The sequence below is a fragment of the Microcaecilia unicolor genome, chromosome 2 (assembly GCF_901765095.1).
Source record: "Microcaecilia unicolor chromosome 2, aMicUni1.1, whole genome shotgun sequence".
Taxonomy (NCBI): domain Eukaryota; kingdom Metazoa; phylum Chordata; class Amphibia; order Gymnophiona; family Siphonopidae; genus Microcaecilia; species Microcaecilia unicolor.
The window spans coordinates 130,717,892-130,733,274 of record NC_044032.1 but is presented as its reverse complement, the minus strand read 5'-3'; the positions used below and the strand labels follow the sequence as shown (position 1 = coordinate 130,733,274).

At 42.4% G+C, this 15,383-nt stretch overlaps 1 protein-coding gene across 2 annotated transcripts in view; it reads right to left on the bottom strand.

Annotated features, from left to right (window-relative positions):
• The window catches only part of CCDC125 (coiled-coil domain containing 125), a 78,820-nt gene extending 69,055 nt beyond the window's left edge, over positions 1 to 9,765 (bottom strand). For both annotated transcript variants that reach the window (XM_030193326.1, XM_030193327.1), the window contains exons 1-3: positions 9,581 to 9,765; positions 5,166 to 5,549; positions 3,764 to 3,822 (exon numbers count right to left, since the gene is read on the bottom strand). In XM_030193326.1, coding sequence (XP_030049186.1) covers positions 3,764 to 3,822; positions 5,166 to 5,502 — 396 coding nt within the window. In that variant the 5' untranslated portion in view covers positions 5,503 to 5,549; positions 9,581 to 9,765. The remainder of the gene's footprint in view (positions 1 to 3,763; positions 3,823 to 5,165; positions 5,550 to 9,580) is intronic.
• Positions 9,766 to 15,383: the final 5,618 nt, after the last annotated feature.

The following is a 15,383-nucleotide window of genomic DNA, read 5'->3' as shown; positions in this document are numbered from 1 at the left end:
GCACAGACATTATTTAAAAATACCATCTTGGACACCCAGTCCAGTTGTATTCCATGTATCCAAAATAGGTGGAAAGAAAGCTAAAAGGCAACCCAGCATGGTTAAAAGGTGAGGTAAAAGAGTATTTGAGCCAAAACGGTATTTTGTTTATTTTTCTTATTTAGATTCCACTTTTCACCCAAAGCAGATTACAATAAGACACACAAATTACAATTTAATACATACACAAAATCTCCAATAAACCAATCTGTGCATAACATAGTAAAAATAGTATCTATCAAAAATTAAAAAAAAAAAAGATCTGAATGAAGAAACAGGAAGCAGCATAAGCACTGATACGGAAGGTTAAAAGAATTACTATCTGAATGGATAAAACAACCACTCTCTATAGCAGTGGTTCCCAAACCTGTCCTGAGAGAACCACTGCCAGTCAGGTTTTCACGTTATCTGCAATGAATATTCATGAGTTAGATTTGCATGCAATGGAGGCTGTGCATGCAAATCTAACTCATTAATTTCATTGCGGATATCCTGAAAATCTGACTGACTGGAGTTCCTCCAGAACAGATTTGGGAACCACTGCTCTAAGACAAAGGGGCACTTCATGAAACTAGTAAGTAGCACATTTAAAGTAACAGAAAGCATTTTTCTGTTCACCATGCAACTGAGCTGTGAAATTCATTGCCAGAACATATGGCAAAGGCAATTAGCACATCTAAGTTTAAACATTGGTTAGATACATTCCTGGGGGAATAAGGTTATGCACCATTATTAGCTATGTAGTCTTGGGAAAGCCATTGCTTATCTCTGGGTATGAAAAATAAGGAACGGATCTATTCTTTGGGATCCTGCTTGGTACTTGTGACCTGGATTGACCACTGTCAGACAGGATGCTACACTTGATGGACCTTGGTCTGACCTAGCATATGGAACATCTAATGTTCTTGTAATGCACATAAATGCTTATAGCTGTTAAATATTATTGTTTACCTCGGGTACAAGCATGCCGAAGAGGAAGGGGAAGCTGAAGGGACCTCCTCTCCCGAAGCTAGCAACCCCTCCAACTCATCAAACTTCTATCACAGCCTTTACGGTCTCAACCCTGATTTCGGGCGTCTCTGCATCCGGGTCTAGGAAGAGCCCCGGATTAGGAAGCAAATCTTCACTTAGCCGGCGGGACCAGCAACCCCTCCACTTCCACAACAAGATGAAGGCAGCGTATCGAGACTCTATTCAAGTGAAGTCTCGAAGGGTAGGCATGCTTCCTCTCGTGAGGTGCTGAGTGGAACTGCTGCCGAGGGTATGACCCCATCCAGCAATCCTTGGACATGGCGTCGGAGAAGGCAACGGGGGGAGTTATTCCCACAATTTATACTCAAGAAGAGATTTCCTTATGTGCCTCAGCAATTCAGCCATTGGTAAGACCACAAGAAATATCGCTGGAAGCTATTTGGACTGCCCTTGAAACCCTGCATAAGGTCTGTACATCCTTTGTTTCCGTGTCTTTAAACAATTCTATTACTACTAAACAAACCAAGCTGGAAACTGATATAGTTAAATTACAAGAGAATCATGCTCAGTTTGCAGGGGACAGATTATTACTCCATCGTAAAATGGAAAATTTAGAGAATGCAACGAGAAATTTAAACCTATGAATACTCACATTTTCCATATTTCACCAAGAGACATGTTTCATAAATTTTTAAAGGAGAATTTTAAATATTCAGATCATTCATTTCCACCGGTTCAGAAGATATATTACTTGACAACATTGTTGAATTTACAGAAAAATCAAGAGAAGCAGGAAGATCAGGCTCTTCAAGAAACATCTCTGGATAATTTAAATATTACCACTATGTTAGAACAGTTTGAAGATGAAGTAAAAACTAGAGCTACACTCCTGGTTTCTTTTGTATTCCTACAAGACAAAGAAGCTCTACTGAGACTGTATTTTCAAAAAGTCCAACCTAATTTTTTAGGAGGGAGAGCTTTGATTTTTCCTGATATTTCTAAGTGGACCCAAGAAAAGAGGAAACAATTTATTGGAATGAGACAAGAGGTTTTGCTACTGAGTGCTCATTTTCAACTACGATTTCCATGCAAATGTATTCTTACCTTTAAAGATAAGAAATATGTGTTTTTTTAACCTCTCCAATTGCTCAGTTTTCTAAATTCTCAGGGTAGCACGGGTGTAGATCCTAATACTTAGCTGTTCAAGAGTTTAAAGGGGAAAGACTACCTGTATCCTTTTTTTTTTTTTTTTTTTTGTAATAGTTTTCTTTATAACCCAACTTCTTTTGGAATTTATCAAGGACTCTCCTAATTGTGGACTAATCAACCAAGTAAAAATGTCTTCATATATTTCTGGATTGTACTTTTTTTTTCTTCAATTTTGGTGTTAATCTTTCAAAGATCATTGTGTCTTTGTAAAATTTAAAAACATAAATAAAAAATGTAAAAAAAAAAAACATGCTTACAGCTGTAAGTAAAATATTTAATCAGATTAATCAGACCGCCCACATAGCAGCCAGGCTTGTATTTAGAAAAACACGTTTTGACAGCGCAAAACCACTCTGAGAAAAACTGCATTGGCTACCAATCAAAGAACATATCTCCATAAAATTATCTACGGCGAGGCACTGGGATTCATGACAGACCTTATCGACCTGCCATCCAGAAACACCACAAAATCTGCACGATCATACCTAAACCTCCACTACCTGAGCAGCAATGGACTCAAATACAAATCCACCTATGCATCCAGTTTTTCCTACCTAAGCACACAACAATGGAACACATTACCAACAGCAGTAAAAACCACGCTCAACTACCTAAATTTCCGGAAAGCACTAAAGACAGACCTGTTTAGAAGAGCATACCCCACCGATCCAAAATAAAAATACCTGGACACTTGCGACACAACATAACCAAAGAACGTAACGGACATTACCTGACTCTTCTTCCCCCTTTCCCTCCCTAAGTTCCCCCCAATTGTACCTACCATACATGTACCTCATTCTACCACAATATCACTTTGTATTCATTCATACTATGTATTTGTTCAGAGTGGAATCGGCTAACGCCGTTAACGGTTATATGTAAGCCACATTGAGCCTGCAAAAAGGTGGGAAAATGTGGGATACAAATGTAACAAATAATAATAAAATAATAATAATAAAAACTGAAACTGACTCAATCCTAGGAGCTGCATCTCCAAAGGGATACAGAGGGGAAGTATAAATAAGGGCTATCAAAATAGTGCAGAATCTCCAGCATAATTATATAAGCTAAACTTAAGGACTTCAATTTGTATACCCCTAGATGCAAAAAGGGAGGGGAACAAGAAAGACATACTTCAAAAAGTGTAAATAATATACAGAAAACAAGTATTTTTCAGTGAAAGAAAGCTTTAGGTCATCACAATAACAGACTGAAAGGTGGTCGAGTAAGGAGTAATAAATTAAGATTATTTCCTGGAAAGGGTGCAAACACGTTAAACAGCCTCCCAATGGTAGTGGAAACAGTAACCGTATCAGAATTCAAGAAAGCATAAGATCACCACAGGAAGCTGTCAGCTGCAAAGAAGCGAGGGTTAAGCCAGAAATCAAGTCGTGTCTGCGATGTTGCCACAGGAAGGGAAAATATGCAGATCAGATGGGCCATATAGTTTCTACTTGTCTTCATATTCCATAATCCTATAATCAACTGCATTCCACTCAGAATGGAGTTATGTTTAATGCATATAGCAATGAAAGTTACTTACCTCTGTAACTTCTTGAAATTTTTGTCTCAGTTGTTCATTTGATATTTCATAATGTTTATCTGTATGGGTAAATAATTGACCATAGATAATGGTGCATTTATATTGGTACGAAAAAAATTATCCATTAATTGCAATACAAGAGACACTGAAATTAGGGCTGCATTTTAATTGCAGTTAACGCCAAGATTAGTACATTAAGTATTAATTGTGATTAAACAAAACTTAATTAAATAAATAAAAATCACAATGCAGCGTCTCCTGTCTCCTTCAAACATCTCTTCTACTACCAACCTCTGTTCTTGGCGGAATCCAACATCTCCCCCCCCCCCCTCCACCTGGCGCAATCCGCTATCTGCGCCAGTCTATCCTAAAAGTGGTCTTCTGTTGATCCTTGCCAGCAGCAGCAGCAGCATGACATATGTACTGCATGCAACCTAGCCCAAAGTTTTCCCTCTGACCCATCCCACCCATACAGAAAAAAAGAAGTGATATCAAAGGAGGCAGGACAGGCCAGAGGGCAAGATTTGGGGCAGGCCATAGGCAACATATGTGCAATGATGCCACTTTTAGGGACAACAGAAGACCACCTTTAAGGTATAACAGCAGAGGGGATTGAAAAGGGGAGGGGGGGAGTGAGCTGCAAACCCATGAGCAATCACGGATGGAAGCTATGACCAAGGCAGTAAGCTCCAGGAGACATGAGAAGAGCTTGGTGCTAACACAAAGTATGGAGGTGGGGAGAGAGAGGGAGAGACCCAGGAAAGAGATAATAGATCTGGGAAAAGATGAGAGAGAGAGGAAGGGAAGAGAAAGGGAGAGATTTTGGATATGGGAAGGAGGGAGATTATCAGTCCTTTAGGGACGGGAAGGAGGATGGGATTTGACATACCACCTTTCTGTGGTTACAAATCAACGCAGTTTATATATTATTTACAGGTATTTATTTTGTACCCGAGGCAATGGTGGTGGTGGTGGTGAAGGAGGGGTATTAAGTTATATGCCCAGAGTCAAAAGGAGATAAGAAAGTAAATACAATTCCTTTAATCATGCAACTAATTGCAATTAACATTTTTAATCGAAATGCAGCCCCAATTGAAATAGCTTTTGCTTCCACTGAGGTGAAACGGAAGGCAACCATACTTAAACTCGGCAAATTACTCTATAATGCAGTGGTTCCCAAACCTGCTCCTGGGGACACCCCAGCCAGTCAGATTTTCAGGATGCCCACAACAAATATTCATGCGAGAGATTTGCATGCACTGCTTCCACTGTATGCAAATCTCTCATGAATATTCATTGTAGATATACCCAAAATTGGACTGGCTGGGGTGCCTCCAGGATGAAGTTTGGGAACCACTGCTATAATGTTTAGTTATAGTACAAGCTTCAAGATTGGCCTTACCTGAGCTGTTTTGAAAGCTGTTCTGCCGGCTACATCTAGTTGCTCCTCCTACTACAGATCTTCTACGTTGAGCATCACACGAGTTGATACACTTTGCCAAGGTGGTACCACTGTCCTCTCCTTTCTTTATCAGGAGACAGTGGCCAAAGCCCTTGTAATCCAAGCTTTTCCTAGGTTTAGATAGAAATCCACTCACGCCTCTTGCTGCTCCATAAACTCCACCAGGTTTTCTACCATATCCATCTCCCAAGTCTCCACCTGCCAGAAAGTCCTCTTCCTCCTTATCAGGACCATTTTCCTTCTCTTCTTCAAATGGCAATGGAGACACCTCACTCATTGGGTTATACTAAAAGCCAATGGACTGTCATGCATGAATCTAGGTAACTATTAAAAAGAAATATCAGAGTTAAAATAAAATATAGGATCACATAAAAATGGCAGTTCTTCATGTGTAGAAACAGTTCATTACCCATGATATTCCTCAAAAAAACACATTCTAACCAATTACTTCTTAGAGACCAATTGTCAAAAAGCTTCATAATTCTTTTTGGTTCAAAGTATCATAATCTACTTTTCTATTTTACCTGTTTTTGTTGTGAACCATTTCTTTATTAATCTACTGTCTTGGTTTGCAACTGAGGGACCCTGTATATAGTGATGGCATAGTCCTGCGTTGTTCAACACATTGGTGTGGCATAGGAGTTTTCTGTCGCTCCCGTCCCCAGCCAATGACCTGACATTATAAGATTTCTAATGTAGCAGTGGCAGCGGGCAGCGATTTGGGCAGCTTGTTCATGCTAACCCGCAAGTCTTCTCACTGACGTAACTTTCCGCTTCCACACAGGTGGGAAGCGTCGGAGAGAGGACTCGGGTTGGTATGAGCAGGCTGTCTAATTGCTGCCAGCTGCTACCACCACTGACCACTACAGATAAAAATTATAAAACTAAAATAGGACGAGATTACAAAGACATGAAGAAACTATTTCAAATCGTAAACAACCTACTAGACACCACTCCAATAACCACAAGCACATAGACTTACAAAGTTACACGGAAGGGCATTTTCGATATGATGTACTGCTCAAAATGTCCAGAATCCGAAAAGCAAATATAGCAATGTTAAAAATAGCAAAACTTTTTTCCCTGAAAATGGCTACTTGCTAGATTTATTTATGCTATGTGCATTTATCTTTTTGGTCCATTTTCAACAAAACTTATTCAAGTGAAAAATGTACAAAATCAAGCCACTGGGATATAGGAGGAGCCAGCATTCTTAGTAGACTGGCTACACAGATATCCCAGCAGAGCACTGAGGCACCTTGGGGGCACTGCAGTGGACTTTACATAAAAACTACCTGGTACACATCTCACCTTTGATCCCTTATACTATATAGTAAGTCCTCCAAAACCCACCAAAAACCTACTGCACTGACATATATGTGACATCTGTATCCATAAGGGCCATTGTAGTGGTGTACAATAACATCTGAAGCTGTCATACAGGATGGCATGTACTGTTTCTTTCACTGGGGGAGTAAGGGGGGGGGGTCATTCCTTTATTCCTCCAGTAGTCACCTGGCTATTTAGGGCTCTTTTTTTGTGCCTTAGTCGTTATTAAAATGGGTCTAGACCAAAACATTTTAGTTTTAGTCCCAGACGTTTTCATTTTGTTCCATTATGATTGAAAAACGTCCAAGTCTTAGGAACACCCAAATCCCGCCCCTTAACACACCCCCTTAAGATAGGGATACAATGCAGATGAACAGCATAGAAAAACAATTCTGGAAAATGGGTTTTGAAAATACCAATTTGGACTTTTTCGCTACAAAAATACCCAAATGCTGCTTTATGCCACTTTTTAGATGTTGTTCTTGTTCAAAAACAAGACCCATAAGTCACTTTTAAATGTCAATGTGCTTTGAAAATGAGCCTCTATGTAAGGAAGAACTGGAAAAAGTTATTCTTCCTGTAGCTAGCTACAAAGTGCTGATCGCAGAAAATTATACAAAAAGGCACACGCAAAAAAATGTACACCTTTGGAAACTGTAAACATACATTACTGTACCAGAAATGCATCAGGATCATGACCTTAAGAGAATGGAAAATGAAAGAAGTTACAATCACCTAAGACATTTCAATTCCAACTGATAAAAAATGATGCAAGGTAGCCATACTTAGCGATAAAGAACACCAGAAGGACCTCGACAATAGAAGCGTCAGTTCCAAGAGATTGTTTTCTGCATTGGATGGAGGAGAAGATCCTCAAATACCAATAGATGCAATTGGAGATCAAGAAAATGTGGCAGAAATATAGAGAAAATTTCCCACTGTATTGGGAACCAAAGGCCTGTTATAAAGGAATTTACAGGCACACATTGATAGGTTGCCTACACAAGTGACATCATATGAACTCTGGAAAAAAAGCTCTTTGGCTTGAGCCTTAGCAGTAAATTTGAGAGCCTGAGATCATACTCCACGTTCTCTGGCTTAGAAGTGGGGTTAATTGCTGTCATTGGATGCACAAAGACGTACTCCTCCTCTTAATAGCCTTGGTGATCTGAGCGGTTTCTTGTAGCTGCAAAAGGGTGCTACACAATACAGCCAGGACACAATACATACAAAATGCCACCACTGAGCCAACACCACAAGGCACACGCTGCCACTGCTGGTACTGGGCTAGAGACAAACATGAGATGAGAGGAAGATAGGAAAATATGAGGAAGCAGAGAGGAACACCAAAGATCAACAGAAATAATGACAAGGGGGATATAGGGGACAAGATCATGCACTCCACTCCACCATAAACGTTTTGAGGTGTAAAACGGGTATGGCATATATAATTCAGGGGAAAAAAAGTGAACAAGGTACTACAATGCATGATGAAACAAAACTGAAGCCAAAGACAAGAATAAAAATAAGTTTACATGTCACAAAGAAGAGACAAGCAACACCTCCATATAGGGGGAATGGAAGTAATGGAAATCACATTTTCCAGGACTGGACCACAGCATTAATAACTCTATAATAAAAATAATATATTAAAAAGTAAATGCATGAATCGCTTGTTTACGCTTTCCAAACATACTAGGATTAGGGAGCATGCGATGAAGCTACAAAGTAGTAAATTTTAAATGAATCGGAGAAAATAATTCTTCACTCAATGTGTAATTAAACTCTGGAATTAGTTGCCAGAGAATGTGGTAAAAGCAGTTAGCTTAGAGGGGTTTTAAAAAGGTTTGGATAGCTTCCTAAAAGAAAATTTCATAAGCTATTATCAGTGGCGTACCAAGGTGGGGTCGGTCCGCCCCGGGTGCACGCGCTGGGGGGGGTGGTGCGCGCCAGTCAACTTCATTTGTTTCCATGGGCACCCCCCCCCCCCAGCGGCGTGCACCCCGGGGGGGGGGGTTCTTTTGTTATTGTGGGGGGGTCACACTGCATGGGGAGAGCGCTGCACCCGGGGGGCGGGGCGCATCGGCGATCCGCCCCGGGTGTCAGCCCCCCTAGGAACGCCACTGGCTATTATTAAAATAGATTTGGGATAATGCATTGTTTATTTCTGGGATAAGCAGCATAAAATGTATTGTACTCTTTTGGGATCTTGCCAGGTACGTGATTTATAGTAGTAGTAGTAGTAGTACTTGTGACCTGGCTTGGCCACTGTTGGAAACAGGATACTGGGCTTGATAGACCTTCGGTCTGTCCCTGTATGGCAACACTTATGTACTTATATGTACTTATCCAATAAATTAAGGGCCATATTTAGTAAAGCTTAGTGCACACTAATGTTAACATATAAGGGCTGTGCAGCATTCTGCACAAGCTAAGCTTTCATAAATATGCCCCTGAGATACTTCAAGTTCAAATGATCAAATTATTCATTAGCTTATTTAACAGAGATTTGTTTTCTAACTTGCTATCAGAAAATTGTCTATTCTTAAACACAACTGTTATTAATATGGTTACACTTTATACATTTTTATTTTGTCTTATTTTCTACCTTAACTACTAACATATATCACTTTCTTGACCCTTGATTCTCTGTTGAGGGGAGGGGGGGGGTTAATACGTATAAAGGCATATTTTCAAAGCACTTAGACTTACAAAATTCCATAGGTTTCTATATAATTTTGCAACTCTTAAGTGCTTTGAAAATGAGCCCTATAGTCTTCCTAAATATTAGCATTCACAAACAGAGACAGCAGACAATGAGTGCCATTTCCTTACACTGGACAGGAGCTGCACTGACTGCAAGGCTGCACACCTCCCAATGTGTGCAGATTTCCGGGTAAAAAAAAAAAAAGGAGGAAGCACCCAGTGGCTGAGAATTAGCAGGAGGAGGACAAAGAAAGCAACAGATAAAGTGGAAGAATTCTGTACTGGCTAAGCGCAGAGCAAAAGAATAAGAAACAACTTACGGGCAAGTTTTTTTTTTTCCTCACTACACTTCACTCTGCCGTCACGTACTTCCCACGGCCGCCTCTCCCTCTTCACCTGCAGTGCCCAGTCGCACCGATGTGCCAGCGTCACGTGTCCGAGGAGTACGGTGAGGGTGACAGCCACAGGTGCAGAAAGGTCCGGGTAAAACACAGATCCTACCAAGGAGGTTACATTGAGAACAGCAGACCGTACGAGGCTATCTTATCCATTATACGGGTTGAAGCCAGTAGGCGGAGTCACAAGTACACCCAGAACAATATTGAACGCTATTGAAAGCAATAGCAAAAGATTATTAGAAACTAGTAAAAAAAAAAAAGGCCCGTTTCTGACACAATTGACGGGCGCTTGCAAGGTTTTCCTCGGAGTGTGTACGTTTGAAAGAGTGCGTGTGAGCGTGACTGTGTGAGAGAGAAAAAGAGTGAATCTGCAAGTGTGTGTGTGACAGAGAGTGAGACTGGGTGCGAGTGTACCTGGGGTCCCCCCCCTTCCTCTGTGTTCCAGGGTCGTCGTTCTCCCTCCCGCCGAGTTCCAGGGTCATCCCCCCATTTTTTTTTTTTTAGTTTTTGTACAGGTGGTGCATTCCCCCCCTCCCCTCTCCTCTCGTCCCCTCCTCCAAGTTCCAGACCCCCCTCCCTCCTTCCCCCCCAGTTCCAGACCCCCCTCCCTCCCCCTCCGAGTTCCAGACCCCTTCCGCTGTCCGAGTTCCAGACCCCACCTCCCTGCCTCCCTCCCTCTGATTTGCAGACCCCCCTCCCTCCAAGTTCCAGACCCTACCTCCCTCCCTCCGATTTGCAGACCCTCCTTCCTCCGATTTCTCGACCCCCCCCCTCGGAGTTCCTGACCCCTGGACCCCCCTGCCGCGACCCTCTCGAGCCCCCCTTCCCGCCGCCAACCCTCGGGGCTTCGGAGCCCATCTGTGAAGAACGTTTTGGACACAGGCAGTGTTAATATGTGTTGTAGCTTGAGGCCTATCCACTGGACTGGTGGTGGGCCAAGTTACTGGGCTTTGGCCAGCTGAGAAGCCCTGACTAGGCCTGAAAGCCCACCAATGGCCTTATAGATGGGAACCTGCAAAAGCAGGCCTGCATGATGGGTCTTAACAAAATCTGGTACAACTGTCAAATTGAACATAGCACCTAAGATGTAGAAATAATGGACAAAAATGGATAAAGTTTGGTTTTTAAAATGAAGTCTGTGTTTCTATAAGATGGCACTCAGATCATAAGATGATATGAAAGATGATATGAAACTGAAATGCTAGTATTGAGATATTTTTGTATCAAGAGAGAGAAAAACAAGTGTTGACAAAAGCGGAAATGTCACAATCATGTGCAGATATTTTTGTAACAAGAAAAACAAGTTGTTGACAATAACGGAAATCTTGCAATAGCTAAAACGGAAAGAAGAGGGTACAGATGGGCACCTGCCGGAAAGGAAAGTATGATTCAGAGGTTGTGCAATATTAAGAAAAAAAGGGGTCTTGCCATTGACTTGCATGTAGACCTGCGCCTATAAAAGAGAAGAGATTTTGGCAGATCGTTGGAACTTTCCCCAACGCATCCTCAGAGCCAGAACTCTGTGCAGTTGAACCTAGAATCTGTCTGATGAATGTACCAAATTGAAGATTTGATTTTGGTAAGAATAAACACTTTATTTCTGGCAACTATCTCTGTCTTTATTTCTAATTCATTCTTTGCCTGTCATTTGTTCTGCAAGGTAATCCACACACAAGTAACACTCAGTCTCTGAACTAATTTGGGTTGGCTTTTAATAGAATATATGTGGGAACATAAATGGCCAAAGATCCACCTACATCCTAATAGACAGAAAGCTGTGGTCATGGGAATTAGATTTGAACTGAGCCTTCTGATGCCTCCCCAGCAGCGATACCCATGGGAAGGGGTGTCTCTGGAATTCAGGGAGGCAGTCTACAAGATCATAGAAGAACAGACTCTCTGTACACCTCCGTGTGGAAAGATCAGACGGGGGTCTACAGAGGGTCAATAAAACAGCAGGCAGAAGCATAGAACATTGGGGGTGAGAATTATATAGGACACATCATAATGGGTCTACTGACATCAGCTAGAGCTTCGGAGCCCATCTGTGAATAAAGTTACGGACACAGGCAGGCAGACGCATAGAATGTTGGAGGTGAGAATTATTATATAGGATAATAGACTACTTATGCCTGATCCATCTGTAAAAAGTCAAAAGCTGTTCCAGTTGGCTAGGCAGTGCCTTAAAAGGTGGAGGACAAAATATTTATTTTTTATTTTTATTTATTTCACAGCCTTTTAATTTATTTGAAAGGTTCCCATATGTAAATATAAATATCATGAAATCAAAACTGAATGGCACTAAAACAGCTTCAAAAATTATTGTAGCTGGTGGAAACAGCACTAATAAAAGCTGTATTGTGTGCTCATTTTTCTACACTGTTCTATACGATACAGTAATACATGGCCAAATTTCAGTGAGAATATCCTGTTTACTGATGGGTTCATCTTAATTGTAATCTGTCTAAGGAAGCCTGGTGTTATAAAGATTGGAAGTAAAATTAAACTCTCCTTTCATTGGGGCACATCTTCACTTCATCCCTTTTGTAAATGGATTATTCTATTTTGAGCAGGTTTTAGGGACAAGTGGTTTTCATAAGTCAAAATAATACAAATAAATATTTTCTTTTATGCAGATCTCTCATTTGTTTAAACAAAACTAAAAGGGCTGTAAGCCCCTAATGCAGTCCATTGGTTTTCTTATATTTTGTCCAGTGCTTTTTTTGTAGGGAAAAAAGTACCGGTACTCATTATGGGCAAGGTCACCACTCGTGGCTCTGCCCCTATAAGAGCCACACCCACATTAGCCACACCCCTTATACCAGCCATGGCACATGTAAACAGGCATCATTGAAAATATTATACCAGTATAATATTTTTATATATTTTTTTCATTATAAATAATTTCTGTAAGCTGTTACAGCTCCAGCATACCCAGTACAAAATAAGACAGCAGATGTAAATGTTAGAGTGGTGGACTTTGGTCCTGGGGAACTGAGGAACTGAGTTTGATTCCCACTTCAGGCACAGGCAGCTCCTTGTGACTCTGGGCAAGTTACTTAACCCTCCATTGCCCCATGTAAACCGCATTGAGCCTACCATGAGTGGGAAAGTGCGGGGTACAAATGTAACAAAAATAAATAAATAAAATTGGACATATTCCAAACACTAAAATTAAAATAAAATTATTTTTTCTACCATTGTTGTGTGGTGAATTTTTTTTTCTGAACATGTTGGTCCCAGTCTCTGATTCTGCTGCTCTCTATTCAGGGACGCCGAGAGACTGGGCCGGGCCCAGGGTAAGGCCGCCCCCGGGGCCCCCCCAGGGTCACCGCCACCACTTCCCCCTCCATCCGCCACCCGGCGAGGCCCCCTGCATTGAAATCACAGCGCCTCTCACCTCCATGTGAAAGCGCTGCAGGCAGCAGGGCAACAGATCGCCTCCCTTCGGCCCTCCTTCCCCCCTTGTGTCCTGCCCTCACAGAAGTTACGTCAGACGAATGCAGGACACAGGGAGGGAAGGAGGGCCGAAGGGAGGCGATCTGCTGCCTACAGCGCTTTCACATAGAGGTGAGAGGCTCTGTGATTTCAATGCAGAGGGCCCAGCCCGGTGGCAGACGGTCAACAACGGAGGGCGGGTGGGAATGCAGCGCCGGGCCCCCCTTGGAGGCCCGGGCCCGGGGAATTTTGTCCCCCCTGCCCCCCCTCTCGGCGGCTATGTCTCTATTTTTTCTCTTAACTCCGGTTCCAGGGCTTCCTTTTCATTTATTTCTTTACTTTCCTCCTTTCTTCTTCATTTCTTTCCCTACATCCATAAGTAAAAGCTGGGTCCTCCTCTGTGGAATTGACTGGAGGAGGTATAACGTGGATCCAGCTTTTGCCTATTTTCTCCATCCATATGCAGTTTTTCTCCTCTCTTCCCTTTCCCTCATCTCCATCCATGTGCATCTTCTTCTTTTCTCTATATTCCCCCCCCATCCATGTCCAGCATTTATCCTCTCTCTTCCCTCCCCTGTATCCATATCCAGCAATAATTCTCTCTTCCCTCTCCTCCATCCAAGTCCAGTATTTCTGCTCTCTCCCCATTCACCCATGTCCAGCATTTCTCCTCTCCTCTGCCCCATCCTTCCCTCCATCCATGTCCAGCAATTCTCTCTCTCCTGCTCTCCTCTCCATCCATTTCTAGCATTTCTCCTCTCTCCCCTGCCCTCACCTCCCATCCATATCCAGCAATTCTCTTCCCTGCCCTCCCTTCCCATCCATGTCCAGCATGTCTCCTCTCTCCCCTGCCCTCCCCTCCCATGTCCAGCGATTCTCCTCTGTCCCCTGTCCTCTCCTGCCATCCATGTCCAGTGATTATCCTCTCTTCCCTGCCCTGCCCTCCCCTCCATATCCAGCTATTCTCTCTTCCATGCCCTCCCCCCCATCCATGTCCAGCATCTGCTCTCTTCCCTGCCCTCCCCTCTCATCCATGTCCAGCAGTTCTCCTTCCCCCATCCTCCCCTGCCATCTATGTTCAGCGATTTTTCTCTCCCCCCGTCCTCCCCTGCTATCCATGCCCAGCAATTCTCCCTCCCCCTGCCCATCCTCCTTCTCCCTCTGCCTACCTGCTTGAGAGCCTGGGCCCCCAGTATCAGCCAGTGCAATGATTAAGAGAAGCTGCCGGCGTCGGGGCCATCCCCTCTGCAAGTCCCGCCTACTTTGTTTCAACTTCCGGTTCATACCGGCACAAGAAAAAGCCCTGATTTTGTCCTTGTGATGACTTATACTGTACAAAAACTAGAAATACAGTGAGACAGAATAATAGAATTCAGTAACATCCAAAACTTATTAATTAACATTATAATTGTGTTTGCATTTGGGTAATAACTGAGAAAATGCTGTTGAAAACTGACTTGAAGAAGGAGTAAATATATATCACAGAACTGGAAAATGTTGGCACATTTAGACTAACCCTGGACTGCTGCATGCTGCCCTCATTATTTAATATATTTCTTTTATATAGTAGTAATAAAGTGTATTTTTATAATATACTGCTATATTGCACAAAACAAAAAGAACAAGTTCCCATAAACCATCTTTCTCTTTTGATCTAGGCACAGGAAAAAAAAAGATGTTAAATGCTCCCAGGTTTCAACCTAATTCATGTTTAATGTGGGAAATAAGTGCCATAAATAAGTAAGGGGCCCTTTTACAAAGGCACACCAAAACGTAGCCTGCAGTAGTGTGGGCATGTGTATTGGACGCATGTTGGACTATTTCTCCAGAGCATCTGGAAACAAAGGGGGGGGGGGGGGTTAAGGCTGGGAAATGGACGTGCGGAAAAATTAAAACCAGTGTGCGTCTATTTACAGCCTGAGCCCTTAACACCACCCATTGGCTTAGCGCGCCAACTGCCGATTACCGCCAGGAACACCGCCACGGTAGTTCATAGAAAATTATTTTCTACCGCAGGTTCTTGGCATGTACCAAACTCAGAATTATCACCAGGCGCACGCGCTTGCTGGGCAATAATGCTCACACGCGTAGGCCCTTACATACCTTTGTAAAGGGCCCCTCAATAAATAGATAGATAGATAGATAGATAGATAGAAACTCTGAATGTTGAGTATCTGTTTCTCACATCATGATCTTTGTTTTAGTGGCCCTTTACCAGTAGAAAAAAAAACTCTGCACAAATATAACACATGCTGGGGTGTCCCTATAACCAGCCCCTCCAAATGAC